This window comes from Megalobrama amblycephala, linkage group LG1 (assembly GCF_018812025.1).
Source record: "Megalobrama amblycephala isolate DHTTF-2021 linkage group LG1, ASM1881202v1, whole genome shotgun sequence".
NCBI classification, from domain to species: Eukaryota; Metazoa; Chordata; class Actinopteri; order Cypriniformes; family Xenocyprididae; genus Megalobrama; species Megalobrama amblycephala.
In genome coordinates this window covers 43,900,258-43,928,014 of record NC_063044.1, presented here as the reverse complement: position 1 = coordinate 43,928,014, position 27,757 = coordinate 43,900,258, and the positions used below count along the sequence as shown (strand labels likewise).

Sequence of the window (27,757 nt, the reverse complement as noted above, 5' to 3'; positions counted from 1 at the left end):
GCTTGAGTCTTGTCTGGATGTTACAGGGACAAATGATCACATGTGTGTTTATCCGGTGGAGAGAGGCTGATGAAGGAATGCTGCCATCAATGGCTTTGAGTGAGGATACTACAGAAATGAATAAAAAACAATCAATTTAAAACTTAAGTTGTAGTTTATTTTAATTATTGTAAATTATTACAGCACTTTCTTATTCTTGATGTCTGTATGTTTTCTGCAGAGTTTTTGTGGTGGAGCAGGACCTGCAAGGCAAAAAAAGGGAAAAAGAAATGAGCAGGGATTGAACAGCCTGAAGGCGAGTAAATAATGACTCAATTTATATGTTTGGGTGAACTAAGCCTTTATGCCCCCAAATAGAAACTGTATGAAATGTATGTATGCATTTATATTATAGTAGTACCTTGAAAACGTAAACTTTAAGAAATAAGTAGCTTTATTGAATGTTTGTGCCCAAGACACTAAAAAAAAAAGGATTTACAAAAATCACATTTACATTTATGCTTTTTGCAGGTGCTTTTATCCAAAGTGACTTACAGTGCTCTTATTACAGTGATGATCAATGTGGAGTAACCTGAAGTCTTGCTCAAGGACGGTGACGGATACAGAGATCGAACCAGCAACCTTCTGCTTACCAGTTCAGTGGTTTAGGCCACCACACCACTAAAGTAATAATGCTACAACAGAAATTAGCATTTAATTGTACAAATATTAAATGAAATAAGGCAAGAAACAGAATGCTGACATGAATTGTACAACGTTTTAATCTGTTTAAATGTTTTAAAGGTAGTAATGCTCATGGAGAGCACACAAATGACTGGAGCAGACACAGCGCCAGCCAGATTGTCCCGCACATCTTCTTGGATGGCAAAGACAGGCGAAGGTGTTCACGGTGGTCAGCTGCTTCATCAAAATAAAGCTGCAGAATTGGCACAGCTATGTTGAGATAACAATAAGTTAAAAAAAAAAGCTTTGTTTCATGTGTTGTTGAATTGTATATTTATTTATGTATTGTGATGGTTACTTATATTCATTCTTTTACTCATTTATGTTTCCTATTGTTGTCAGTAAATAAAATATAATTATTTTATTAATCATGCATTAATTCATTGCTTGACTGCAAAAACAATTTTCATTGAAAAAAAGTAATATAATTAAGTATTGGTCAGCATTTATCATTATTATTTGTGTAAGTGTTGGTGTGTGCAAGCAATGCAGTTCATTCTGGGGTAATCTTATCTTTAGTAGTAATACTTACATTTTCTGAGTACAAAATCAACAAAAGCTCTTCTCCAAAGGCGAGTCCAGCAGATCAGAGATATTGTATATGATTAATGTTTCTTGCTTCATTTTTAAAAGAAGAAAAGAAAAGAAAAGAACATTACAAAGCATTTCAAAAGTCAAAAGAACTCGAGCAGGAGACAGTTCTAGAAAAATCACATCCAAAAATGTAAGAATCGTTTAACAGAAAGTGAATGAGGAGGTTTTCATCTCAACGCAATCATCTTTTTAGCAGCTGTGTTTAGCACTATTACTTACTAATTCATTCATCAGAGTTTCTTGTTAGTTAATAGTAGTTACTAGAGTGTTAATAATGCATTATTCATTTGTTCCTGTGTAGTTATTCATTTATGAAGGATCAGTATTCTAAAGTGTTACCGGGCTCCTCCATCATTATGACTTTGAAAAAAACGGCTTTTCAACATAGTCCAAGTTTGAATTCCACCGATTTGACTCGGGCTTTGGAATTTCAGAACGATCATAGATGCGATGAGTTTGAAGATTATTCCAGTTATGAATGAATTATTCTGTCACAGACTTTTTTAATGCACATGCTTAATAAATTTACTACAAGTTTCTTCTCTAAATATATTTCCATCATGTTTTATTTTGTTGAATAATAAGTATCCACCCCAGGGAGTGTACCAGTTACATTTATTCACATCTTGTGCAGTATATTAAAATGTGCAGACGTAGCCGTTTAAAATTCTGTACTACTTACATTACTGCATGCATAAGTTTCAGAAAGCCAATTTATAATGACAGAAATGTGAATACCGGTCAATAATAGATATGTGCCCATATGCATGTGCATACCCTGCATGCCCAGACGCTACGCCACTGATTGTTAGCTAAGCTTATTCAAGTAACAAGACAGGCACCTGTTACAAGTGTACTGAAGAAACCAGATCAGACAATCTTCATGATAATTTTAAAACTTAAATATTTATTTCAATTCACTGAACAGGTGAGAAAAGCAAGTCTTTCTGATGATGGCCCAACAGAAAGATTCATTATTACTGATGTTGTTTGCTGTCAGATGTAACATCAATAAAATAATAACACAAATATAATTAATATATGCAATAAATAATTATAAAATCTCTAGTCTAAAGAAAAAAAGAACAAGACATATTCATTGTATAACTTTAATTGGCATAAATGCTCTGATCAGGGCAAATTCAATCGAAGAATATTTAACTTTACATTTTGATAGTTTGAATCACTTACAGTCACAATAAACTGTTTATATTTTCTGCTAATGAACTTCATATCAGTAATAACTAAAAGTTCAGGACAGTGTGATGATGCCTCTTCATGTAATCCCAATATTCTTGTTGTTTGAGCTTGTGGAGTTGATTATTAGCTCTGTGTGTTTATGTAAATCTTCTGTTGCATATTTAAACAGCAGACATGAGTCAGTTTATACATTCATCTGATCACTAGAGGGAGAGAAGAACAAACTGTGCTGTGAAACACACCATGATCTCTTCATCTTTAGTGTTGCTTCTGGCAGTAGTATCCTGTAAGTTTAGTCTACTTTTCTGTGTGATGCATCATTTTGTTGCTAAAAAGCTTGTTAACCATCTTTAAACTTTATGCTATTTTACTAACAGCTATTAATTTGATTTGATACAGGTATTCATTCATATGAACTCACTCAGCCTGAGTCTCTGACTGTCCGTCCTGATGCCACTCTAACTATCAACTGTAAAGTCTCATATTCAGTTACTAGTTATGGCTACAGGCCTGGATTCATCAGCCTGCAGGAAAAGCTCTGGAAGTGGATTGGAGTGATCTGGGAGTAATGGAAACTTAGCCTATAAGGATTCACTGAAAAGCAAGTTCAGCATCACCAGAGACACCTCCAGTAACACAATAACACTGCAGGGAAATAATATGCAAGCTCAAGACACAGCTGTGTATTATTGTGCCAGAGATATACACAGTGACAGACGCAAACAGCCTCCCTGTACAAAAACATCATCATATTCACATTAGGGTATTGATTGTTTTGTCCTCTAAAGTTCAAAACCATTTTTATAAAATGTTCATCATTCACAGCTGATATTCATTTGATGACATTAAAATTCTCTCCATCCATCAATGAAATCCATCAGCTCTTGCATCTCTTTGCTTTCATCAGGTTATAAAGTCTGTTGGTCAGTAAAGTTCAGTTTTGAGCTTGTTTTGACCCAGTGTTACTGTTGTCTCAGAGGAGCGATTGGAGATTTCAGCCACTGATTGAGCAGCACTAATAATTATTTAGAAATATAAAATTAACATGCACCAGTTCCCACACGAGAATATTTTTTTTTATTCTCTTTTCTGTTGATTCAGTTATCAAGCAGCATGAATAAATATCATGTTATCTAGTTGACTGCAAACAGCATGAGCACGTGTGATCAACAAACAAAAAATAAAATGCAGAAAAACTTTTCTTATTGTGTATTGTGACATATAACAGTGAACAGAAAGGTACATATTCACATTCACGTCATACTGTTCTTAAATACACTGTAAAAAAAATCCCAGTAAAATTTACGGAAAAATAACATATTTCATTAACTGATATAATGTTAATTTACCAACCTAATTTTATTATTTTTTTTATTTAACCTTTATTTTTCCAGGAAGGTCCCATTGAGATAAAAGAAATCTCTTCTTCCAGGGAGTCCTGGCCAAGATGGCCGATTCCAAACAGATAAGGTAAAAACAATAACATTAATCATATATCACCAAATTAATTAAAACAGCCACACACTTCATTCAATTTACATCGCAATATATTCTTAAATGAAGTATATATTCTAATGAAGTACTAATATCTGTTTTGTACCTTTATAATACACTGACAGTCACCAAACACAGTGGTGATGAGAGTCACATGATGAATCAAAGTTCATCACAAGCAGCTTTTCCACAAGCTGAGAAGGACAACACTAACATAAAGAAGGTGCACACAGTGTCATTCACACACACACTAAACACCATCATGGTAACATGCATGAAATTTTAAAAATGCAATAAACATTAATTTAACAACATTAGATGTAACATAAAACCCTAATGTACATAACTGATTAGAAAAAAATGAGAAAAACTAAGAAGAAACAGAGTTATTTCAACAAAAATATATCAAATGTGAAGTGTCACGCAGGGAATTGTGGGAATGTCAATTTACGGTTTTTCACTAAATTTTACAATGAATTGTTATTTTTCACTTTCAAAAACTGTGAATTTAATGGTATTTTACCGTAAATTACATTAAATGTACCGGTAGATCTATTACAGTTATTCACTGTATATAGTACGGAAACTTTCTGTAAACCAATTAACAGTTTTTCACCGCAGCATTTTTACAGTCTTTTACTGTTAAAATCACGGTAATTTTTTACAGTGTAGTTTAGTCCTTCAGTCATGATTGTATCTTGTGACCCTCCAATGCAAATCAAACACTCCTGTATGTTTGTTCAGTATTTATGTGCTTCTGATTGGATCTGGAGCGTTACATCACCACTTTCAAGATGAAGAGTTCACTCTGCTTACTGCTGCTCTCATTCAGCGTACACCGTGAGTTTTCTCATGAAACACGTTTCTATTGTCAGTTCTAATACATATATGTTTCAAATGAAATCAGTCGTTTCAATCTTCCTTTTAGGTTTAAAATGTCAAAGTATGGAGTCCATTGAAAGCACAGTTCAGAAAAAGCCTGGAGAAACTCTGACTCTGTCCTGTAGAGGATCCGGGTTCAGCTTTAGCTGCTGTAGCATGCACTGGATCAGACAACAAGCTGGAAAACCTCTCGTGTGGATTGGTCGTGTTTATAGTAATGGTAAGCAGCCATGACTATGCTGAAGCCTTCAACAGACGAACTGAAATCACCAGAGATAATTCAAAGAATATGGTATATCTGAAACTGTCGGGCCTGACAACAGAAGACTCAGCCACATATTATTGCGCAAAACAAACACAGTGACACAAAGTTCTTGCACGGCTGAACAAAAACCACTTGAGTGTTTCATCTCTTGTCACTAGAGTTCAACAGGTGGCAGCAGAGAATAAAAAATCCATAAAATACAGTCCTAATGAGAAGATATACCATCTGTCACATCATTATTAAAGCCTATTATATTACTGTTAAATTTACAATACACTATAAAAGCTCTAACATCACACAGCACAAATGCATATCTGACTGCTTTAACACAACACATATTTTTGATATGCAGATTTGTGGTAATGGCTACACATTTTACAGTGACAAACTAAAAATATGTTTCAATTAACCAGAGACTCTTCCAGGAGTCTACAAGTGAAAGTGACTCTACAAGGGCAAAATATAATAATGAATATCAGCATCATACTGTGAAAACAGTAATAAACAACAAGCAGTTCTAAAACATCTTGAATAAAAAGAAAAAATCCTCTGAATATAAAAATGCAAGAGTTGTTTCAAGTGTTTTTTATTTTCTGAGTTCACAAGTTTTGCTTCATTATTACAGGCAAAAGTCGAGGCCTTTAGACTTTCAGATGCAGGTCCAACAGAACCAGATTACTGACCTACTGCTTTTGTTGCTTTCCAATATAGCCAATATTAGTTTTATCAACCCCTGAATTAAAATAATTAAAGTAGATGGAGATATATAAAATGTGCAGTAGAGAAAAAAGTTGACAAAACATAAGCTTGATGTCATAAAATTCTCTATGAGAGAATAGAATAAATTATATGAAGCGTAACATAAATATTTTTTAGCATGTAAAGTTGATTATTAGCTCTGTGTGTTTATGTAAATCTTCTGTTGCATATTTAAACAGCAGACATGAGTCAGTTTATACATTCATCTGATCACTAGAGGGAGAGAAGAACAAACTGTGCTGTGAAACACACCATGATCTCTTCATCTTTAGTGTTGCTTCTGGCAGTAGTATCCTGTAAGTTTAGTCTACTTTTCTGTGTGATGCATCATTTTGTAGCTAAAAAGCTTGTTAACCATCTTTAAACTTCATGCTATTTTACTAACAGCTATTATTTGATTTGATACAGGTATTCATTCATATGAACTCACTCAGCCTGAGTCTCTGACTGTCCGTCCTGATGCCACTCTAACTATCAACTGTAAAGTCTCATATTCAGTTACTAGTTATGCTACAGGCTGGATTCGTCAGCCTGCAGGAAAAGCTCTGGAATGGATTGGAGTGATCTGGAGTAATGGAAACTTAGCCTACAAGGATTCACTGAAAAGCAAGTTCAGCATCACCAGAGACACCTCCAGTAACACAATAACACTGCAGGGAAATAATATGCAAGCTCAAGACACAGCTGTGTATTATTGTGCCAAATATTATACACAGTGACAGACGCAAACAGCCTCCCTGTACAAAAACATCTTTATCATCATCATTACAAATTATTTTTCTATAAAAATTGGATCACCCCCTCGATGTATTTTCTTACCCACTGGCTGCATCGGAAATTGCATATTCTTCTTCCAATACCCGCAAATGCTGTCTTTCCACTTGACCACTTGTCTACTTACATGACTTCTTTCCTATATTTGGTGAAAGTGTTGGTTGTGTAGACCTTTTGTAGCCTGACTTCGTCATACTCATATTCCAGGCAGAATGTGAGTCTGATACTGCTCCATTGCACTTGAATTATGGGGCGTGTCTTAACCGAACCAGTAAAAAAACAAAACTCTGCACTCAATTGGATAGACCTACAACCAATCAGAGCAACGCAGTAAGTGACGTATGTTGAACTTGTACTTAAACTTTTGCCGAATCCCGTTGGAAGGACGGCAAACACATCTTTCCCATCGACAAATGCCTTGATTGCGGTTCTTTGTTCGTCTTTTGAAATTAATGCGCTGTCGATTTCTTTTATTACAGACGTAATAGCGGAATCTAAACATCTTACTTCTCCAGCTGCAGTCATCGTTGGTGAAAACCAGTGCCCAAGGAAGTCGACCGGAAGTTGAAGTCGGCCGCGTGCCGCCATCTTGTAACAGAACTTCACTTGCGTTAGCATCCCATTGACTCCCATTCATTTGGCGTCACTTTGACAGCGAATAACTTTACATCTGAGGCGTTTAAAGACTCCATTTGTCCATTATTTATTTCTAAAGATACACGACAATGTATAAAGGGCTCCATTACCTTCTATGTTACATTATGGCCCCGTAGAAACAGTTTTTGTAAAAATAGGCTAACGATTGCGTCATAACCACTCGACTCTCTGTCGCACAGTAGAGAAATTACTGTACAGACAGGAGGAGAAGCTCGCAGGCAATAGTATGCATTAACTTAATATGGCGTACTGGCGTTACATTTTAAAATACTATACAAAATAATTAATCAGAATACTTACTCCTGCTCACTCACGCCAAAGAACTCCCCGCTCAAGCTCGCCGTCTCTGCAAGATTAACGATGGCAGTTTGCACGCACAGCTACTAGAAGATTTACATCTGTCAGACAGGTTGCTGACGTCATCAAGCTTAGTTTGAGTCTGCGCGTCAGAAACGGAAGTGCTAAAAATCGCTAAAAATGGGCTTCACTTGTCTCAATTGAGTTCCAATGGGGTCGCTGTGTCCATTTCTTTTACTGTCTATGGTGAAAACCAATTCAACCCAAGCGCTCTTTGATGACGTGGGTGGTTACGTAACCGCAGATAGCCTGTCCATCATCGATTAAAGCCCGCCCTGGCAATTTGATTGGCTCGGCCTTCTGGGAGCTGAGCATAATTACTCCACAATGGATCAAGTCCAGACCGAACTTCCCGTCCAAAAAATGTTGTGGGCGGGGTTCGGGCTGGCACCCAGGCTAGACCTTTTGATTCAGTAAAAGCATCTTTACACAGCCGATTTATGGCTGTTCTGAAACGGGTCTGTAACGTTACCTGCTCAGAATTCAGTGTAAAGACGCAATGCCGTGTTAAAGAAAACCTAAAATACGCCGGGTCTGACCCACCTCAGCCCCTAGTATCAAAGGCGAGTCTGATACTGTTCTGGTTCAGTGTAAATGAACACGGAATATAGCCGCTCTAAACTACGTCATTGTCATGACAACCAAAAGCATTCCAGTCAGCTCAGGCGGCGCGAGATTCAAGAAGCAGGAGACGAAACGTATAACTTAGGGCAAATAATAAAAATAATGTCTTCCAACAAGGGGCATTGAAGTAAAAGAGTCCTGTACTCACATCGTGAAGCAAAACCACCAAAATAACAGCAGAGAATCGTCGTGTGTCATCAATTGGCTTTCGCCGTTTGTAATCTTCCCATGAAGAGACTGTCAGATCAACGCGCTGCTACATTTTTCTCAGATAAGGTAAATGCTTAACACAATCGGCGTCACTGTGATTGTGTACTGTTATATTATATTCCAAAAATCATCTCCTTGAGGACGATATTTCACCCACACACGACGGTCTTGGTGATCTGCTGCTGCCTGATACACGCAAATGCTAGCATCATTTGTTGTTTCTGTCTCTTTGAAAAAAAAAAAAAAAAAATGTTCGACCTCTTTTAACCCTGTTGTGAACTACCCGGTGTAATAATGTATAATTTTTTGTTACGTTCAATTTTTATTACGACAAACATCAAAGCGTGAGATATAGCACGCAGTTTACTACTTTAAATTTTTGTATTTTTTTTATTTCGAGTTATATTTCATTGTTTATTATTTATTTTTAAATTAATTTTGTTAAAACTGTTAGTTTTGAAATACTTATGTTCAAAGCATTGTTTCGCGCCATTTTAATTCCTATGCAAATGCATTTATGCCGCTTCAGAACAGCATTAAACGTTCTGTGTAAATGCACATTTTTGTGGTATTATGCCGCTTCAGAGTTGGTTTCTGTGCCGCTTTTTCTGTGTAAAGATGCCTCAAGACACAATTACAACATAGTGCTGTAAAATTGTAAGTAAAGTTTTTACAGAGCTATACTTGCACTTTTTGTACATTTAACACATAATACATTGTACATTTAAGTAAACTTCTAAGTGTTGGTCCCTATGCAACAGACAGCACAATTTAGTAATGGTGATGTTTCTAATTAAGTGTATTTTTATAAAATATATATACTCATCCTTGCACCAATTACATGTGCAACACTTTACATTTGACTACCAAATTATGTGTAATATTTAATTAATCTAACTTTCTGCAATTCTCGGCACGGTTGTCTAAGCTGAATTGTGCTGGTAGAATCCATGATGTGACGTCGCCACTCAGGATTGGTCACTCGTCTGTTGTCTGGCTTCTCTCTGTAGCTGGCTAGTGCTCTACTTGCATGACGTAAACACAAATTAATAATAAAGTTAAAAGAAACATTTGATTTTCCTCCATAACGCGATAGTTATTTTACATCTCATATCATCAGTAAACTGTTGCGTTACCAAGGCAACGACTGAGGCTTTTATATTACACTTCAAAGAGCGGCCGTTATCAGCCTCGCGGTGGAAAATGAAACTGTAACCGTACCAGCTGGCCTGGATTGGCACGGAATGGAACGTTTGTGCAATAAGAAACATTCGGACCGACCCTGGAAAAGTAATTAAAGTTAAATTCTGCTGTAAAGCAGCTCTAAAAACAAAATAGTGTCATTGTTCAGCTGAAGACAGTTCAATGTTGATTCAGTTCTGTTCAATAACTGTGTAAAGATCATGAAATATGAAATGAGTTCAGTTCAGCTATATATCAGCGCTGGAGAAAACAGCCAGCTCAGCTCATCATCCAGCTCAGCTCAGTTCTCATCCAATAGTGTCAGAACAGTCAAAAATATTGCTGAATATTACGTGTCCCCAACTAAGCAACCCAGAGGAGACAGTGGCAAGGAACCCAAACTCCATCGGTGACAGAAAAAAAACAGAAAGAGAAAAAAGAAAGCAGGCTCAGTTGGGCGACCAGTCCTCTTCTGGCCAAACAAACCAACATGGTGTGATCATGATTCAGGGCTGCATCACAAGTCAGACTGTGGACTGGTATCACTCAGAAAATTTAGTTTGGGATACATCACACTGACATACAGTATGGAGGGCAGGAGTCGAAGCTGGCCATAGAGGTCTGTACAGAAGACTTGACTGATTCTGGTGGTCTTTGTTGAGGATTTGTGCCGATGGCTGTCGTATCGACAAAGTCTTCACAGGGATCTGTCTCTAGGGCTCATCTAGTTGCATGGTCTCTGCTGACATTTAGGGCTATTGTGGTTGTCATTAGGTGCAGGTCCACAAGTGTGGGTATTGAGACCCGATCTCATGGCAATTCGTACGTATTTTACAAGGTGGCTATTTCGAACGAATTTGTACACCCTCACTCATACGAATTTGTATCTTTTTTGCAAATTTGTATGTATTTTACGATTTGCCAAATTCATATAAATTCGTACGAATTATCTACCCCTAACCCCGCCCCTAATCTTACCCGTCACTGGGGTTTATACAAATCATATGAATTCGTATGAGGGAGGTCGTATGAGTGAGGTCGTATGAATTCGTACGAATTAGCCATCTCGTAAAACATGTATGAATTGGTAGTGTGAGAAAACGTTGCAGGCCCTCTGAGTAGGTACTTGTTTTGAACAAGTAATTACTTTACAAATGTTAAAAAAGTAAATTCTGTATGTTTGATTGTGTGCAGAATGAATGCAATCCAGACGTACTACATTTGCCATGTTGTCATTGTCATGTGACCTACCAGCGTGAGTTGGTCAATTCACTGGCGTTCACAAATCCTCTCCTGTGGCTTCATGGGATAGTAAAGAGTCCACTGGATGTGCACCTCAGAATTTTGTAGGTTATCCGGATACTTTTGTCTACTTTTTATGACTACTGTCAATTTAGACATACTACACTTTTCACATACTGTTTTTTTAACTATTATATAGTAGGGAAATATGCGAAGATCACGCTTTACTTTACTTTAGACACTCTACTATCTAAGAAACTTTGCAACTACATATCAACTAACTCTCATCAAAATATTAGTAGACTGTTAGTAAACTGATAGTTTAGGGTTAGGTGTTAGGGTTAGTAGAATAAGCTGTCAAAGTTACTTATAGTCAGTATAATGTCTAAAGTGAACCAACGAAATAAAGTGTTACCGTATGCAATTTCAGATACAGCAGCAGCGTTTCACTAAACATCAGAGAGAATCCTCATTGGCTGCTGTCTCTCTTAATACACTAGTAGCATAATGTTGTTTGGTGATGTGAAGAGCAAAAATTAGACTATGTGTATATTTAATAATCAGCAGGTGTCATTAATAAGCATCTGCTTTCTTTTATTGCATGCATCTTCCTTTGTGCTTCTGTTCCCTTAATGTGTGCCAATAGTTTTCATCAACTCACTCTTTTTGGTATGAAACATTTGTGACAGATTTTCATTCTGCAACCTGATTGCTGCATGCTAAGTTTTGCTCTGAACTCTATGCAAATATTCCACTTCCTCTTTATTTTAGTATTTAGATGAAAAGAAGCAGATTGCTCTCTCATTTCTCACACCATGGTCTCCTCATCTCTCTTGTTGTTTCTGCTGCTAGCAGCTGTCCCTCGTAAGTCTTCATACTTTTATAGAAATAATTTATAATAATGTTTTTTATAAACATTTTTATACAAAATATTTCCATGTATCTAACATGTCAGTCCATATTTGTTTCTCCAGGTGTCCACTGTGTTGAACTGACCCAGACTGATTCTGTGGTCTTAAGGCCTGGTCAAGTTTTGACTCTGTCCTGTAAGATCTCTGGATATTCAGTGACTGACAGCAGCTACTGCACTGACTTCATACGACAGGCTGCAGGAAAAGCTCTGGAATGGGTCGGAGAGATATGTGGTGATGGTAACACATATTACAGTGATAAACTGAAAAGTAGATATCAAGTTAGCAGAGACACTTCCAGCAGCACAGTGACTCTACAAGGACAGAATATGCAGACTGAGGACACAGCTGTGTATTACTGCGCCAGAGAGTCACAGTGACACAAACCACAAGCAGCTTTGTTCAAAAACATCTTGAATGAAAAGAATTAGAGAAAGTCCCCATATAGGAACACAAAAATAACTTTTCAAATGTTTTTTTTTTTTTTTTTTTTTTTCTGAATGACATAATTTATTTATTTTTTTATATTGTACAAGTGTGAAACATCAGTGTTTTCCAGCCAAACAAATGTTTGAGAAATGAGCTGCAGACCTTTCTCTGTTGGTGTAACCCTGCTGTAACCTAAGACAGTCAAGTGGGTTCAATTAGATTAAAAAACATTTTTGACTTAAATGCAACTAGTTCATTAGAAGCCACATGAAAGACATTTCTAAAAAATTTGTTCCTCTTGTAACTTCTATGAACTGTCTCTTTCTTTCTTTCTTTCTTTCTTTCTTTTTGCTGTGTGCAGTCTCATTAAAGTTTATTTTTAGAGTTTATCTAGAAATTATTTTTAATGAGAATACAGCTGATATTACAATAGAGGGCACTGTCTGTGATAGATTTTATGTTGGTCTCAGCATTGAAAGTATGTGGACTGAGGCTCCTTTTTTTTTCCTCTGTCAAAGTTGTATACTATGTTTTAAACATATGGTTTTCTATGTACCAGAACCATTTCCATATAAGGCTCTACTAGGAGTAAATGTGAAACAGGGAATGGTCCCTGCTTAGGAGAAGGTCCTTGGGATGCTAAGGGACCTCATGGGTACCTGACCAATAGATGACCATATTTAGACTTGTTTTTCTATATGTATCACATTCCTATAACATGATCTATATGATGTATTTTCTTTCTCATTGGCTGAAACTATACTACACCCCTTGTACTCTTTCTATATATTCTCTCTTTTCTTATCAATAAAATGAGACTATATTCTCCCTCAGCACTGAGTGATTGCTCATTCAATTGCCAAATAAAAGGTCTGGGATGAGGCACGAATTAGGAGCAAAAACCTAACAATTTGGGGGCTCGTCCGGGATTTCTCCAGACAGGTAAGAAATAAAATGCTTAAGTGCATCTTACTGTCTGTTGAGAAATTGATCCTTGTATTTTTGTGCCGCACTTTTTCATATTTGTTAAAAGTGGATATCCTCGTATTTAGATAAATGCGGGAAGAGTGAAAGAGGATTGATCACCCTTTCATTTTTTGGTGTTATCCTCACGGATTATATACGTGGGAAGGGAATAGATGAGTTTGAGTTGAAAATTTTTCTCTCTCTCTTAGTCCATTTCATGGTGATATCCTCAGGTCCTTGTTGGCGGTTGAATGAATAATACTGAATTTAAAATTTTTCTTTTTGCTAAAAATACTAAAAAGTTAATATAAAGCTGCAGACTTTAATTTGTATTTTGTCTGAAATTGTAAGGCTTTTCTTTAAGCAAAGGAGAGATCTTTGTTGGCTGTTTTAAATGGGTGAAACGATTAGTCGACCGTTGATGGGGGAAACCCCGAGGGATTTCATGAATCGCAATAATAAAGCGTTTTTTACAGAACCCTATATCTCTAATCTCGCGGGATGGTCAGAAGGGAAAATACAATTAGATCCGTTTCCCCGCGATGGTTCTTTTAAAGATGAAGATATGTGTGCTGCAAAAGATATGATCTTTGGTTCTTGGGGTGACCCAGGATGGCCAATTGATTATATGAAAGATGCGTATAAAGTTTGGATGAAGATGAAAACTTATTGGGATAAGGGTTCAGAGTTGAAAAAACAAGACAGCTCTCTCTCTCAGTCTCAGCTGAAACCTGATGCGTCTCTTCCTCCATATGAATGTGTTGTTTCTGCTGAAATTCCAAAGCCCTTGACCAATCGATTGTATCCGCAGTTGCCGTCCACAACTGAAGTTTTTCCGTTTGTACAGCTTCCAGATGGTTACAAAATTACTCCTCTGAGTGTTACGGAGGCAGTGGCTATTTGCAAAGATCTGCCTGATCCGGCTAAGTCACCACATCAATTTGTGGCAGTGCTGCAACGGTTAACTGCCTACAGTCAATTGACGGGACGAGATTATCGTTTTATTTTGACTAAAACACTGCCTGCGGAAATCACAGAGGAGGAAATGATTGAAGAAGTTTATTATTTAAACCCCATCTACGATACACCGCCTGTTCGTCGTGTTGTATCTCAGAAAGCTGGAGATTCGAAGCCCCTTGATTTGTCTAAACCTTCACGAGTGCTTCTAATTACTGATTCGGAGGAAGATGAGGACGAAGCAGGTGATTGGATTTGGGCCAGCTCAGGTAAACTTAAAGATTTTTTCAAGCAATTGACTGCCTTTTTGTTAAAAGTGTCTTCTGCTAAACAAGACATCTCGCATGCAGCCAATACCAAACAGAGAACTGGTGAAAGCCCTGTTGCATTCTTTAATAGATTTAAACATGCATGGGTTGAGGAATCTGCGATTCCTATTGAACAAAATTGTCCATTGTTCTTAAATACGTTCCTAAATAATATGAACAAAGACACTGCGCAGTTAATTCGTATAACAACTCCGAATATTACTACCATTTCTGTTGATGAATTAGGACGACGCTTGCGTGAGCTTTCCTCTGCTGGAGCTTTTGATGTCTCCAGGGGCAAAACTCCTGCAATGCTTCAAGTGAATGCTGCTGTGAATCCTCGTCCACAACAATTTGGAAATGTGAGACGCTGTTTTTATTGTGGCAAGCCAGGACATCTGGAACGTGACTGTAGGAAAAAGGCTTGGGATTTGAGGCAGAGGTCAGAAAAGCAGAAGAAGAAGGGCTCTGGTGGTGGCTTGAAGCAAAAGCCCCCACTTGCGCTCCCTTCTGCAAAGACTGACAGACAAAATCAGTGTATCCCATTTCCTGGCAACAATGACTGAGTTCGACTGAGCCCTCTTCTGATAATTTTTCATTGATTTCTTTGAGTTATCCGAATGTGTCAACTGTTTTGCCATTTATTGAATTAAATGTTGACCATAAACCCTATGTTTTTCTCATAGATACGGGGGCGTCGATGTCATCGTTATCCTCTCTTGTCTATGAGGGCTCGATTACAGGAAAACATGTAAACTCTGTGGGAATCAATGGTGTACCTGTGAGATGTGAAATGACACCAACATTTCCAGTTACTTCTAATGATATCCCATCACTGTTTAAAATGCATGCTTTTGCGATAATACCGAGTTCACCATTTTCTCTTCTGGGACGCGATCTCTTACATAAATTAGGTATTCAACTTAATTTTAATGCTGACTCTCTACAACTTATTTTTCCTGCAGCCTTTTCTCTCACTGTTGATACAGGAAATGCTCTCCTTGAGGATGATTCTGCAACTGAGCTCAAACAGGAAATTGAGGGCGTCAACCCTAAGTTGTGGGCAGCCCATAAGGATGACGCAGGATTCATTGATGTCCAGCCCTATGTTGCTAAACTAATAACAGACAAGCCTGTGTATCAGAAACAGTACCCCCTCTCAAAAGAAAAGGTGGAGGGTATTCTTCCTGTTATTGATAAATTACTGGCTCAAGGCATCCTGGTGCACACTCATTCACCTTATAATACACCAATTAATCCAATTAAGAAAGCAAATGGTTCTTGGCGTTTAACTCAAGATTTGAGAAAAGTTAATGAGTTAGTAACACCATTGTCTCCTATTGTACCTGATGTGCAAACTATAATTAATTCTATTCCTTCTGAACATTCATTTTTTACAGTTCTGGATATTTCCAGTGCCTTCTTCAGCATTCCTGTTGATCGCCAAACACAGCCATTGTTTGCTTTTACCTTGGAAAATTCACAATTAACGTGGACAAGACTCCCACAAGGGTTCAGGGATTCTCCGGCTGTTTTCTCTGCTGTAGTGCACGCAACGCTGAAAAATGCCAAACTTCCTCCAAACACCTGTCTGCTTCAATATGCAGATGACATCCTCATCACTGGTGCAACTGAGGACATGTGTGCTGCTGCCTCTAAAATTGTCTGCAATATTTTGGCAGAGGCTGGTTTCAAAGCATCAAGAGAGAAATTACAGTGGGTACAGAGGAGGGTCGAGTACCTTGGACATGAACTGTCACAGGGCAAAGTGCAATTGTCTGCTGACAGAGTGAAAGCTATTGCTACTTTCAAGCACCCATCGACACGGAAGCAGATGCAAAGCTTCCTGGGACTGGTTAATTATTGCCGAATATGGGTGCCCAACTGTTCCATGTATGATAAAATCCTACGAACTGCTACTCTGGGGGACACAGAGGACATTACATGGACAGCTGAGATGGATCAAGCATTCAGACATTTGAAATCCTCCCTCATGAAACCTCCTGCACTCGGCCTCCCAAATTACTCTCAAGACTTTCACTTATACGTGCATGAAAGTGGGGGTACAGCCGCCGCAATCCTGGCCCAGGAACATGGGGGTACTTTTCGTCCCATAGCTTATTTGTCTAAAACTCTTGATTCAGTAGCCAGGGGACTTCCTGCTTGTTTGCGTGCAGTGGCTGCCACGGCGATCATGGTGCAAGATGCTGAAAAAATTGTGTTATCACATAAATTGATAGTGCATACTTCTCATCAGGTAGGAGTCATTATGAGTAATATTTCTACTCAACATATGACTGCTCAACGCCGCTCTGGCTATGAGGCTATATTATTAGCTACTGCTAATTTGATTTTGAAGCCAACTTCTGTTATTCATGGCCCTACTGTACATTTGCACAGGTTGCTGATGCAAGGTGAATTTGAGAGTGATGACCACGAGTGCCTGGACAGAATCCAGATTTCGACTGCCTGCAGGCCAGATGTTTCTGCATCTGTCCTGGAGGAGGGGAAGAATTGGTATATTGATGGATCCTGTTTCAAGCCAAATGATAATGTATACTTGTGTGGGTATGCTATTGTTGAATTACCTGATCGTGTAATTGAGGCATACTCTTTGCCATATAAGTCAGCGCAAGTTGCAGAATTAATTGCTTTAACGAGAGCTTGTCAATTGGCAAAAGATCAGTGTGTTAATATATACACTGACTCTAAATATGCGTATAGCATAGTACATGATTTTGCTAAATTGTGGGAAGAAAGAAATTTTAAAACCTCAGATGGAAAGCCAATTGCTCACCATAGTATTGTAGCGGAGCTCATTAATGCAGCACAACAACCATCAAAACTCGCTGTTATTAAAGTAGCAGGACATACGTCAGGAGAAACAGATGAAGCCAAAGGAAACAGATTTGTAGATGAAGTAGCGAAATGGGCTGCTAAAGAAGTAATGTTAAGTCCACATGTAAGCGAAAGGGGCACAGATGTGCCTATGATGAATTCATTATTGACTAATGATTTGGACATTAAAATATTACAAGCTAACCCTACGCAAGCTGATTTGACTTACTGGTCAGACAATGAAGTAAAACCAGATCAAGTTGGAATCTTGAGAGACAAACAGGGTAGACTTGCATTACCTGCATCTGCGATTGTTATGCTATGTAGACATTATCATGGTGTATCACATGTGTCAAAAAAGAAAGTGATACAAATGTTGAATCGATCTTATTGCATAGCAAATATTCAAAGAAATACTCTGTTGATATTGGATGCTTGTCTGGTGTGTGCTCAAACTAACAAGCACAAGGCAACTAAACATGACGCTTTACCACATCCTGAGCTACCATTCCAACACTTGCAAATTGATTTTACGCATATGCCTCCTTGCGGAAATAATAAATATTTGCTTGTGATTGTTGACAGATTTTCTAAATGGCCTGAAGCTTTTCCGTGTGGAAAAGAAAATGCACAGACGGTAGTTAAAGTTCTGGCTAAGGACATTATACCGCGTTTTGGTATACCAATGGTTATCGATAGTGATAATGGAACACCGTTCACTTCCAAAGTCATGCAGTTGTTAGCCAAAGAGCTTAATATTACCTGGAGATTACATATCCCATTTCATGCTCCATCTAGTGGACAAGTTGAGAACATGAATAGGGTTATCAAAGATCGTCTTAATAAAGCGTGTCTTGATACAGGCAGAAATTGGGTTGATCTGCTGCCTGCCGTATTGACAGAAATTAGAATGTCACCATCAGCAACAACAAAGATGTCTCCGTTTGAAATCCTTATGGGTAGACCTTTCCCGACCCCATGGGTCAGAGGTCGCGCTGGCAATTTTTCCACAGGTGACACGGAGGTGATCATCACGGATTATGTGGATTCCCTAATTAAAACTTTGAATAGCATCAATGGTGATGTGTCTCTCTCTCTCCCTTTTCCTGCAGAAAAACCCACTCATCCTTTCGTTCCAGGACAACAGGTGCTGATAAAGTGTCTGAAGCCCACAAAACTGGGTGAGCCGAAATATCTGGGGCCCGCCACGGTGATTGCTGTGACGAGAACAGGAGTGCTGACTGACTTCCAGCCGCAGTGGATCCATGCCAGTCGACTGAAAGCAGCTCCATCCCAGGGGAACGTTCTGGTCAATGAGGAGAAGGAAGCCAGTGAGCCAAGGAAAGATCCGAAGGAAGGTGAACCAAGACGTTCAACGAGGAGAAGAAGAAAGAGATTGCTAGAGATCTAAAACCAGCAATAATTATCATTGAAGCTCTCTAGCCATGATTGCTAAATTGACATTTTACCTGGTTGTGCTGACAAATGTGTTTATTCACATACAAGCTGCTGTTAGCACTGGTAATGAAACTTGGGTACATTATGAAGAAGAACCACATGCCTTCGCAGCTAACATGTGGTGGAGATTAGCCAACTACACTGCCAAATCTGAAGGAAAAACAGGTGACTGTTATGTTTGCACCAAAATGCCACATAGTGCTTCTGGACCACATGTAGAGGTTAAATCACCAAGGACAGAAGAAGAATTAGAATGCCCTATTTTTGTTAGCATTACTGGAATGATGGCTCCAAATAGAAGTGCAATATGGAGTTGTGGAAAAAGTAGAATAATGATGCTTGCAATGCAAGTACATGCTAAAGTGACAACCATTGGCTCTATTCCAGACTCACTGTTATGTATGGAAAGAGAAACTGGAACAGTGAGACTGGGGGTAATTCCTAAAAGTAAATGTAATCGAACATACCATCATTGTGAGATAGAAAATATGTCTTGTTGTATGAGGTGTATTTTGCATTATCCAAAAGCTAATATGACTGAGTGTTCTAAAGGAACACCACATCCTATATCTACTATGATTGCTTATGGATGGGCTAATCCTTTTATTCAAGATGTGTGTTCTAAATATTGTGCACTTGTGCCAGGTCAAAATTGCTACAGATATGCTCCTGCTTCACGGGGAACTAGAGCTGTAAAAGATTGGTTTTGGCTGTGTGGACATAGAGTCTACACTACTCTTCCAGAAGATTGGAGTGGAAGATGTGCTCTAGTAACTTTGGAAGAATATTCCATGGTTATTAGACCACACAAACCTCACGTTATGACAAAACAAAAACAGAAAAAGAAACGCTCCCTCTCTGGTCGCGGTTCAACTAGTAGTTTGAGTAGAGATAATCCAGTACCAAAGCAACATAGACTCTGGACTGGTACTGAAAGATTCTTTGAAGCAGTGTTTCCAGGAATAGGTGTCTCTAGTCTTCAAATTGAAGTTGAGGTTACAAGATATGAGCTAATTTCATTTATCAATACTACAAGAGACACATTGGCTGGTGTTCAACAGGAACTCCGAGGGCTCCGTTTAACTGCCCTGCAAAACAGGCTAGTTTTAGATCAATTAACCGCGGCAGGAGGAGGAGTTTGTGTTATTGTTGGTACCTCTTGTTGTACTTATATCCCTGAAAATGATGCAGATGGTCATTTAATTTCAGAGGGTTTAAAAAATATGACTAGAATTGCTCAAGAATTACAAGAACGAGAAATTACTGATAATCAAAGTGGGTTCTTAGCATGGCTCACAGGATGGCAACAAATGCTTGTATCTGCTTTGATTCCTATAGGTGTGATCCTATTAATTATGGCATTTATTATCTGTTGTATTATTCCATTTATTAGAGCTTTGATTAATCGTGCCATGAACAACTTTGTATCCTCTCAATATGCTTTGATGAATAGACCTGTTAAATGTTAATAATTTTGAAGGAAAATGAAGGAAATGTTTGCTGAAGAATGTTATGATTTTGAAAGTAATGCTGAGACTTGGGTATGGCAATTTTATTGCCAAAAGGGGCAATTGATAGATTTTATGTTGGTCTCAGCATTGAAAGTATGTGGACTGAGGCTCCTTTTTTTTTCCTCTGTCAAAGTTGTATACTATGTTTTAAACATATGGTTTTCTATGTACCAGAACCATTTCCATATAAGGCTCTACTAGGAGTAAATGTGAAACAGGGAATGGTCCCTGCTTAGGAGAAGGTCCTTGGGATGCTAAGGGACCTCATGGGTACCTGACCAATAGATGACCATATTTAGACTTGTTTTTCTATATGTATCACATTCCTATAACATGATCTATATGATGTATTCTCTTTCTCATTGGCTGAAACTATACTACACCCCTTGTACTCTTTCTATATATTCTCTCTTTTCTTATCAATAAAATGAGACTATATTCTCCCTCAGCACTGAGTGATTGCTCATTCAATTGCCAAATAAAAGGTCTGGGATGAGGCACGAATTAGGAGCAAAAACCTAACAGTCTGCCTTTGTGATTCTCAGTCCAGCAGATCAGAGATATTGTAGGATTAATGAAATGGCCTTTTTATTTTGGTTAATTTAAAACATATGGCTATTTTTAAAACTTACAAACACGTTTTATTATGTACAGTTAACAGGGGAGCATCAGAAAGCACACGTTCGTCTCCAAAGTGGATTTACATGAAATCTAAACCATATACATCATAAAGTCACTTTCTAAATGTTTATTTAACACCTGACAGGGAAATATTCAATAAATATTGCAGATGATAAGCACATCACAACATGAAATATACATCTGAGTGATGTGTGTGTACTATTATGTAGAATTCACTGTTGTCAACACTGCTTACATTACATGAATGCAAGTAATGTAAAAAAACAAAAACAAATGTACAAGTAACTAGACATAAGTTATCTATTTTATTTGTCTGTTAGTACTGTTGATAAATTAAGGAACATTTGTGTTGGATAAAAAGTGAGTTAACACATCATCAACCTCAACATGTAAATTGAGCACATAAATCTCAGAGGAAGCTTGAGTCTTGTCTGGATGTTACAGAGACAAATGGTCACATGTGTGTTTATCCGGTGGAGAGAGGCTGATGAAGGAATGCTGCCATCAATGGCTTTGAGTGAGGATACTACAGAAATGAATAAAAATCAATCAATTTAAAACTTAAGTTGTAGTTTATTTTAATTATTGTAAATTATTACAGCACTTTTCTTATTCTTGATGTCTGTATGTTTTCTGCAGAGCTCAGGACCTGCAAGGCAAAAAAAGGGAAAAAGAAATGAGCAGGGATTGAACAGCGTGAAGGCGAGTAAATAATGACTGAATTTATATGTTTGGGTGAACTAAGCCTTTATGCCCACAAATAGAAACTGTATGAAATGTATGTATGCATTTATATTATAGTAGTACCTTGAAAACGTAAACTTTAAGAAATAAGTAGCTTTATTGAGTGTTTGAGCCCAAGACACTAACAAAAAAAAGGATTTACAAAAATCACATTTACATTTATGCTTTTATCCAAAGTGACTTACAGTGCTCTTATTACAGTGACGATCAATGTGGAGTAACCTGGAGTCTTGCTCAAGGACGGTGACGGATACGGAGATCGAACCAGCAACCTTCTGCTTACCAGTTCAGTGGTTTAGGCAACCACACCACTAAAGTAATAATGCTATAACAGAAATTAGCATTTAATTGTACAAATATTAAATGAAATATGGCAAGAAACAGAATGCTGACATGAATTGTAAAACGTTTTAATCTGTTTAAATGTTTTAAAGGTAGTAATGCTCATGGAGAGCACACAAATGACTGGAGCAGACACAGCGCCAGCCAGATTGTCCCGCACATCTTCTTAAAATGGCAAAGACAGGCGAAGGTGTTCACGGTGGTCAGCTGCATCATCAAAATAAAGCTGCAGAATTGGCACAGCTATGTTGAGATAACAATAAGTTAAAAAAAAAAAAAGCTTAGTTTCATGTGTTGTTGAATTGTGTATTTATTTATGTATTGTGATGGTTACTTATATTCATTCTTTTACTCATTTATGTTTCCTATTGTTGTCAGTAAATAAAATATAATTATTTTATTAATCATGCATTAATTCATTGCTTGACTGCAAAAACAATTTTCATTGAAAAAAAGTAATATAATTAAGTATTGGTCAGCATTTATCATTATTATTGTGTGTAAGTGTTGGTGTGTGCAAGCAATGCAGTTCATTCTGGGGTAATCTTATCTTTAGTAGTAATACTTACATTTTCTGAGTACAAAATCAACAAAAGCTCTTCTCCAAAGGCGAGTCCAGCAGATCAGAGGTATTGTATAGGATTAATGTTTTGTGGTTCATTTTTAAAAGAAGAAAAGAAAAGAAAAGAAAAGAAAAGAACATTACAAAGCATTTCAAAATCACAAGAAAACAGTCAAAAGAACTCGAGCAGGAGAAAAATCAAATAAAAAAAAAATGTAAGAATCGTTTAACAGAAAGTGAATGAAGAGGTTTTCATCTCAATGCAATTATCTTTTTAGCAGCTGTCAGGCCAGCTAGTGCGCTTATGCTTATTATTAATATTCAAGATTATTAGTTTAGTTTATTCAATAACAAGACAGGCACTGTTACAGGTCTGTTGCAGAATCCAGATCAGACAATCTTCATGCTAATTTTAAAACTTAAAATTTATTTCAACTCACTGAACAGGTGAGAAAAGCAAGTGTTTCTGATGATGGCCCAACAGAAACATACATTATTACTGCTGTTGTTTCTGTCAGATGTAACATCAATAAAATAATAACACAAATATAATTAATATATGCAATAAATATTATAAAATCTCTAGTCTAAAGAAAAAAAGAACAAGACATATTCATTGTATAACTTTAATTGGCATAAATGCTCTGATCAGGGCAAATTCAATCGAAGAATATGTAGCACCCATACAACCACTCTGTATGTTACATACGAGAGAATGGGGGTGCTTGGGTTCGTTGTAGTTCAGGTGGATACCACGAAGGTGCACCTAATGAGTTTCTACTCAATTGTAAAACCTTTTGACAGGAATATTTAACAATAATGAGACCCAGAGATGGTTTTTAGTTTAGAAAATAAAATGGGTAAAACCCTTGTTTAATGAATCAAAAGGATTTGGCAAATGAAATATAAAACTTCCCCTAAAACACAATATAAAAGTCCCTAATTATGACAAAATGTACAAAAATAAATAACCAAAAGATATCCCAAACAATTAAATAATAACCTTAATCCCTTTAAATCACACGTTTTATACCAAAATAAGGGGTGTAAAAATCTTCCTCCCTTATATCTTTTCTAAAGATTGAGAATGCACAGAGAACTTTACAAAAAACGTGTCAAGTGTCCTGTAACAAGTGTTAACTAATGCAGTGTTGGGCCCAGTCACACATACATGCTCACATGTTCCAGTTTACTCACGGTACCGATTCGAACGAAGAAAAAAAAACAACGTTGCAGGCCTGTTTTGGTCTCGCAAAACATTGAGTGCGCTGAACTGACACTTACAAAACATTGAGAGCGTCGAAAAGACTGGTCCGGATACTCAGGTGCAGTGCGATGAACCAACAGCTCCGCCTCGCGTGCGCCCGCCGTGGCTAGCTAGCTCGGCTACCTCCGATCGCGTCGTCCGCTCCGTCAGACGGATCGCCGGCCTCGTGTCTCGCTCAGTCTCTCGTTTCTCACAGTCACAAACATCCGCGGTCCCCTTCTCTGAACCTCCCTCTCAGTTTCGTCGACGTTAATGGCTCTTTTTAGCGTCTTTTTCCTTCTCTCTAAACGTGCGAGCATCCCGTTCTCCCCACGGGTCCAGCGAGAGAGAGCGAGCCAAAAAAAAAACGACGAGCGAGGAAAAAAAAACGGCTTCCAGCACTTTCTCATCCGCGTCGCTCTATCCAGTCACGTGTACCCCGTTTTTTTTTTTACGTGCATGCAGCCAAACACTACTGACAATACAGCGTGAATACTCAAATGACCAATAAAAAGCGGTCACATAAACACAGGAAGGATAAAGTAATAAAAGGATAGCTGCATAAAACCTCTGATAATATTATTTAGCAAAATAATATAAACTTTAACCTTTAGTTTTAATCACTGTCATGTCATAAAATGACAAATTATTGATCTCCCTTTAATCATGTAAAATAAATTAGTATTTACTTATTTGAAAATCAGTTGTCACTTATTATTTATTTAAAGTAAATAAACGTTTACATTTTAATAGTCATGTGACTGGGTGTTGAGAATAAGAGGGATCAATCATAACCCACCCAGTTTCCCTTACACTATAATACCCGAGTTTACCACTGGGCTACAAATACATTTTACATTTTGAGTTTGAATCACTTACAGTCACAATAAACTGTTTACATTTTCTGCTAATGGACTTCAACCATATCAATAATGACTAAAAGTTCAGGACAGTGTGATGATGCCTCTTCATGTAATCCCAATATTCTTGTTGTTTGAGCTTGTGGAGTTGATTATTAGCTCTGTGTGTTTATGTAAATCTTCTGTTGCATATTTAAACAGCAGACATGAGTCAGTTTATACATTCATCTGATCACTAGAGGGAGAGAAGAACAAACTGTGCTGTGAAACACACCATGATCTCTTCATCTTTAGTGTTGCTTCTGGCAGTAGTATCCTGTAAGTTTAGTCTACTTTTCTGTGTGATGCATCATTTTGTTGCTAAAAAGCTTGTTAACCATCTTTAAACTGCATGCTATTTTACTAACAGCTATTATTTGATTTGATACAGGTATTCATTCAGATGAACTCACTCAGCCTGAGTCTCTGACTGTCCGTCCTGATGCCACTCTAACTATCAACTGTAAAGTCTCATATTCAGTTACTGGCTATAGTACAGGCTGGATTCGTCAGCCTGCAGGAAAAGCTCTGGAATGGATTGGATTGATCTGGAGTGGTGGAGACTTAGACTACAAGGATTCACTGAAAAGCAAGTTCCGCATCACCAGAGACACCTCCAGTAACACAATAACACTGCAGGGAAATAATATGCAAGCTCAAGACACAGCTGTGTATTATTGTGCCAGATATTATACACAGTGACAGACGCCAACAGCCTCCCTGTACAAAAACATCATCATATTCACATTAGGGTATTTATCATGTTTTATCCTCAAAAGTTCAAAACCAATTTTCATAAAATGTTCATCATTCACAGCTGATATTCATCTGATGACATTAAAATGTATGTACACTGAATCTTTTGGCAAAACAACAATTACCTAATAAATAAAACACATAATTAGCTAAAAATAACTGTCATTAACAGAAATGATTAAAGCATTATTTGTCAATAGAAAGTCAATAAAATCCATCAGCTCTTGCATCTCTTTGCTTTCATCAGGTTATAAAGTCTGTTGGTCAGTAAAGTTCAGTTTTGAGCTTGTTTTGACCCAGTGTTACTGTTGTCTCAGAGGAGCGATTGGAGATTTCAGCCACTGATTGAGCAACATTAACAGGCTCATCCACAGATCTGTCAGGCAATGAACTGAAGTGTTTATTCTGTTATACTTCTTATTCTGAGTAGAAACATAAAACACACACAAAAACTACTGACATTTAAAACATTTTCTTTGGAACTTTTGAACATTTTCATTCAAGTTTATTAATTTACATTGTAACGTTCTTAACACAAATATAATAGAAATGCAGAAGGGATTGTGTTGGTAGAGACTCATCAACAGTGCCATTAGATCTTAATATAGTGTCAGATTTTAAAGCTCCACCCAAATGTAAATGACATGATTTACAGTATTTCTACCAGCAGTATTCAGTGACATTGTAGCAGTTGGTCTTCCTGCATCATTTGAAATGGCAGACATTCCATTCTTATTTTTTCTCCTGATGTGTTTAACTAGTACGTATCTCTATTTCATGTTATATTATTATTTAATTCTGCCTCCAGAATTTATTAATGGGTGTACTGTATATGATACTGTGGAGCGGTCATTATAACTTTCAATTGTTTTAGGTGTTAATGGTCAGAGCCTGGAGTCCATCCCATCAAGTTCTGTTACCAAAAAGCCTGGAGAAATTTTGAACCTTTCCTGTAGAGGATCTGGATTTGATTTTGGACAATACGGCATGCACTGGATCAGACAGCCAGCAGGGAAAGCATTGAACTGGATGGGGCTCATCTGGTATGATGCCAGTAAAACAGTGTATGCAAAAAGTGTTGAGGGACGAATAGAGATCACCAGAGATAATTCAAACAGCGTGGTGTATCTGAAACTCTCCGGTCTGAAAGCAGAGGATTCAGCTGTTTATTACTGTGCAGGAGAGACACAATGATGAAAAAAAGCACTGGGCTGTACAAAAACATGTCAGGGAGGAAAATGGGCAGGGAGGAAAATGGGCAAGACAAAACAAAAACAAACAGCAGATGACGCTGGAGCACAGTACAACTTTGATCCAAAGAAACAGACACACCTTCTGCTGAAGGATAAAATACATAAGCTATAAAAGAATATAAACTTATTTAAATGCCTTTATCACTGAGTCTGACATATATGCCCTGAATGATCTTGAGTGAATATATTGAAAACAACAACAAAATTAATTAATTAATAATTACATTTTAATAATTAATTAATCATGAATTAAAAATGTTTACCGTTCATATCACATACAATATTATAATATAAATGATGTTTTATAAACGTAGTTCAGGAGGAACAAGTCAAATAAGATACCCAATCATTACAACATCTTAATCATTACCTCATCTCAACCAGCTGTCAACAATCTGTAATCAACGTATCTACCCAATCGGCATGAGTTCAGGCCTGTATATAATCACAGTCAAACTCACCCAAGGATCCTCGACAGTTTCCAGAATTTGGTCCCGCCCTAAGTTCCTAACATGTCCGAAGTCGCGTCCGATGAAGAATCTTTCATCCTCGAGGAATCTTTGCCACAATCCTCTGGCCTTAAGAAAAATTTTTCTCCAATCCAACGGCATTATTTCAGAGGGGCGTCAGCCCAAACAAACGGGTCCCTGCATGCCAAACGCCGAGGCCTGTCACCACGTCCGAATCATCCGCGATATCCTTCTGTGTATTTCCATACTCTGGCCCATTCAATCATTACTGTCATAGAAAAATGACAATAAGGCAACCGAGCACCAAGCTCGAGTCTCGGGCAATGCCGCCTCTTCCCGCGACGGAACGGGCCTTCTTCCAGCGTCAGGCCGCCGCAGCAGGCCTTCAGTAAGCCCGGAGCCGCGCCGCAGTGCAGATCCAGTTCCCAGCCGGCTCACATTCTCCACTCCATCGGCTCAACCCCGCAAGAAGCACAGTTTAAATCCTTCTCGTCTTCTTTCC

The 27,757-nt window shown here is 37.7% G+C and overlaps 1 protein-coding gene, 1 long non-coding RNA gene, 1 pseudogene and 3 gene segments (V, D, J or C); 5 read left to right on the top strand and 1 right to left on the bottom strand.

The window, feature by feature from the left end:
* Positions 1-4,695: 4,695 nt before the first annotated feature.
* On the top strand, positions 4,696-5,352 carry LOC125249991 (annotated as a pseudogene).
* Positions 5,353-11,778: 6,426 nt separating this feature from the next.
* On the top strand, positions 11,779-12,254 carry LOC125268276. The segment is given in 2 exon segments: positions 11,779-11,827; positions 11,938-12,254. Coding segments are annotated over 2 exon segments (366 nt in total).
* A 927-nt stretch (positions 12,255-13,181) lies between these two features.
* On the top strand, positions 13,182-20,789 carry LOC125270756 (ERV-BabFcenv provirus ancestral Env polyprotein-like). Of its 3 annotated transcripts, none has more exons than XM_048194692.1 (2): positions 13,182-14,495; positions 18,485-20,789. In XM_048194692.1, exons 1-2 carry the CDS (start codon positions 13,664-13,666, stop codon positions 18,781-18,783), a joined length of 1,131 nt encoding a protein of 376 aa, XP_048050649.1. In that variant the 5' UTR covers positions 13,182-13,663; the 3' UTR covers positions 18,784-20,789. The 3 variants fall into 3 exon arrangements, with proteins under 3 accessions (XP_048050649.1, XP_048050641.1, XP_048050636.1); XM_048194684.1 differs by having other exon boundaries at positions 13,195-14,495; XM_048194679.1 differs by lacking the exon at positions 13,182-14,495 and adding an exon at positions 16,804-17,051.
* Positions 20,790-20,957: 168 nt separating this feature from the next.
* On the bottom strand, positions 20,958-24,686 carry LOC125270784. Its single transcript, XR_007185469.1, has 2 exons — positions 21,913-24,686; positions 20,958-21,632 (listed from the first exon to the last, which is right to left on the bottom strand). It is a non-coding gene; the product is annotated as an uncharacterized LOC125270784 (long non-coding RNA).
* Positions 24,687-24,832: 146 nt separating this feature from the next.
* LOC125270779 lies at positions 24,833-25,515 on the top strand. The segment is given in 2 exon segments: positions 24,833-25,055; positions 25,168-25,515. Coding segments are annotated over 2 exon segments (354 nt in total).
* Positions 25,516-26,151: 636 nt separating this feature from the next.
* On the top strand, positions 26,152-26,941 carry LOC125270773. The segment is given in 2 exon segments: positions 26,152-26,292; positions 26,407-26,941. Coding segments are annotated over 2 exon segments (366 nt in total).
* Positions 26,942-27,757: the final 816 nt, after the last annotated feature.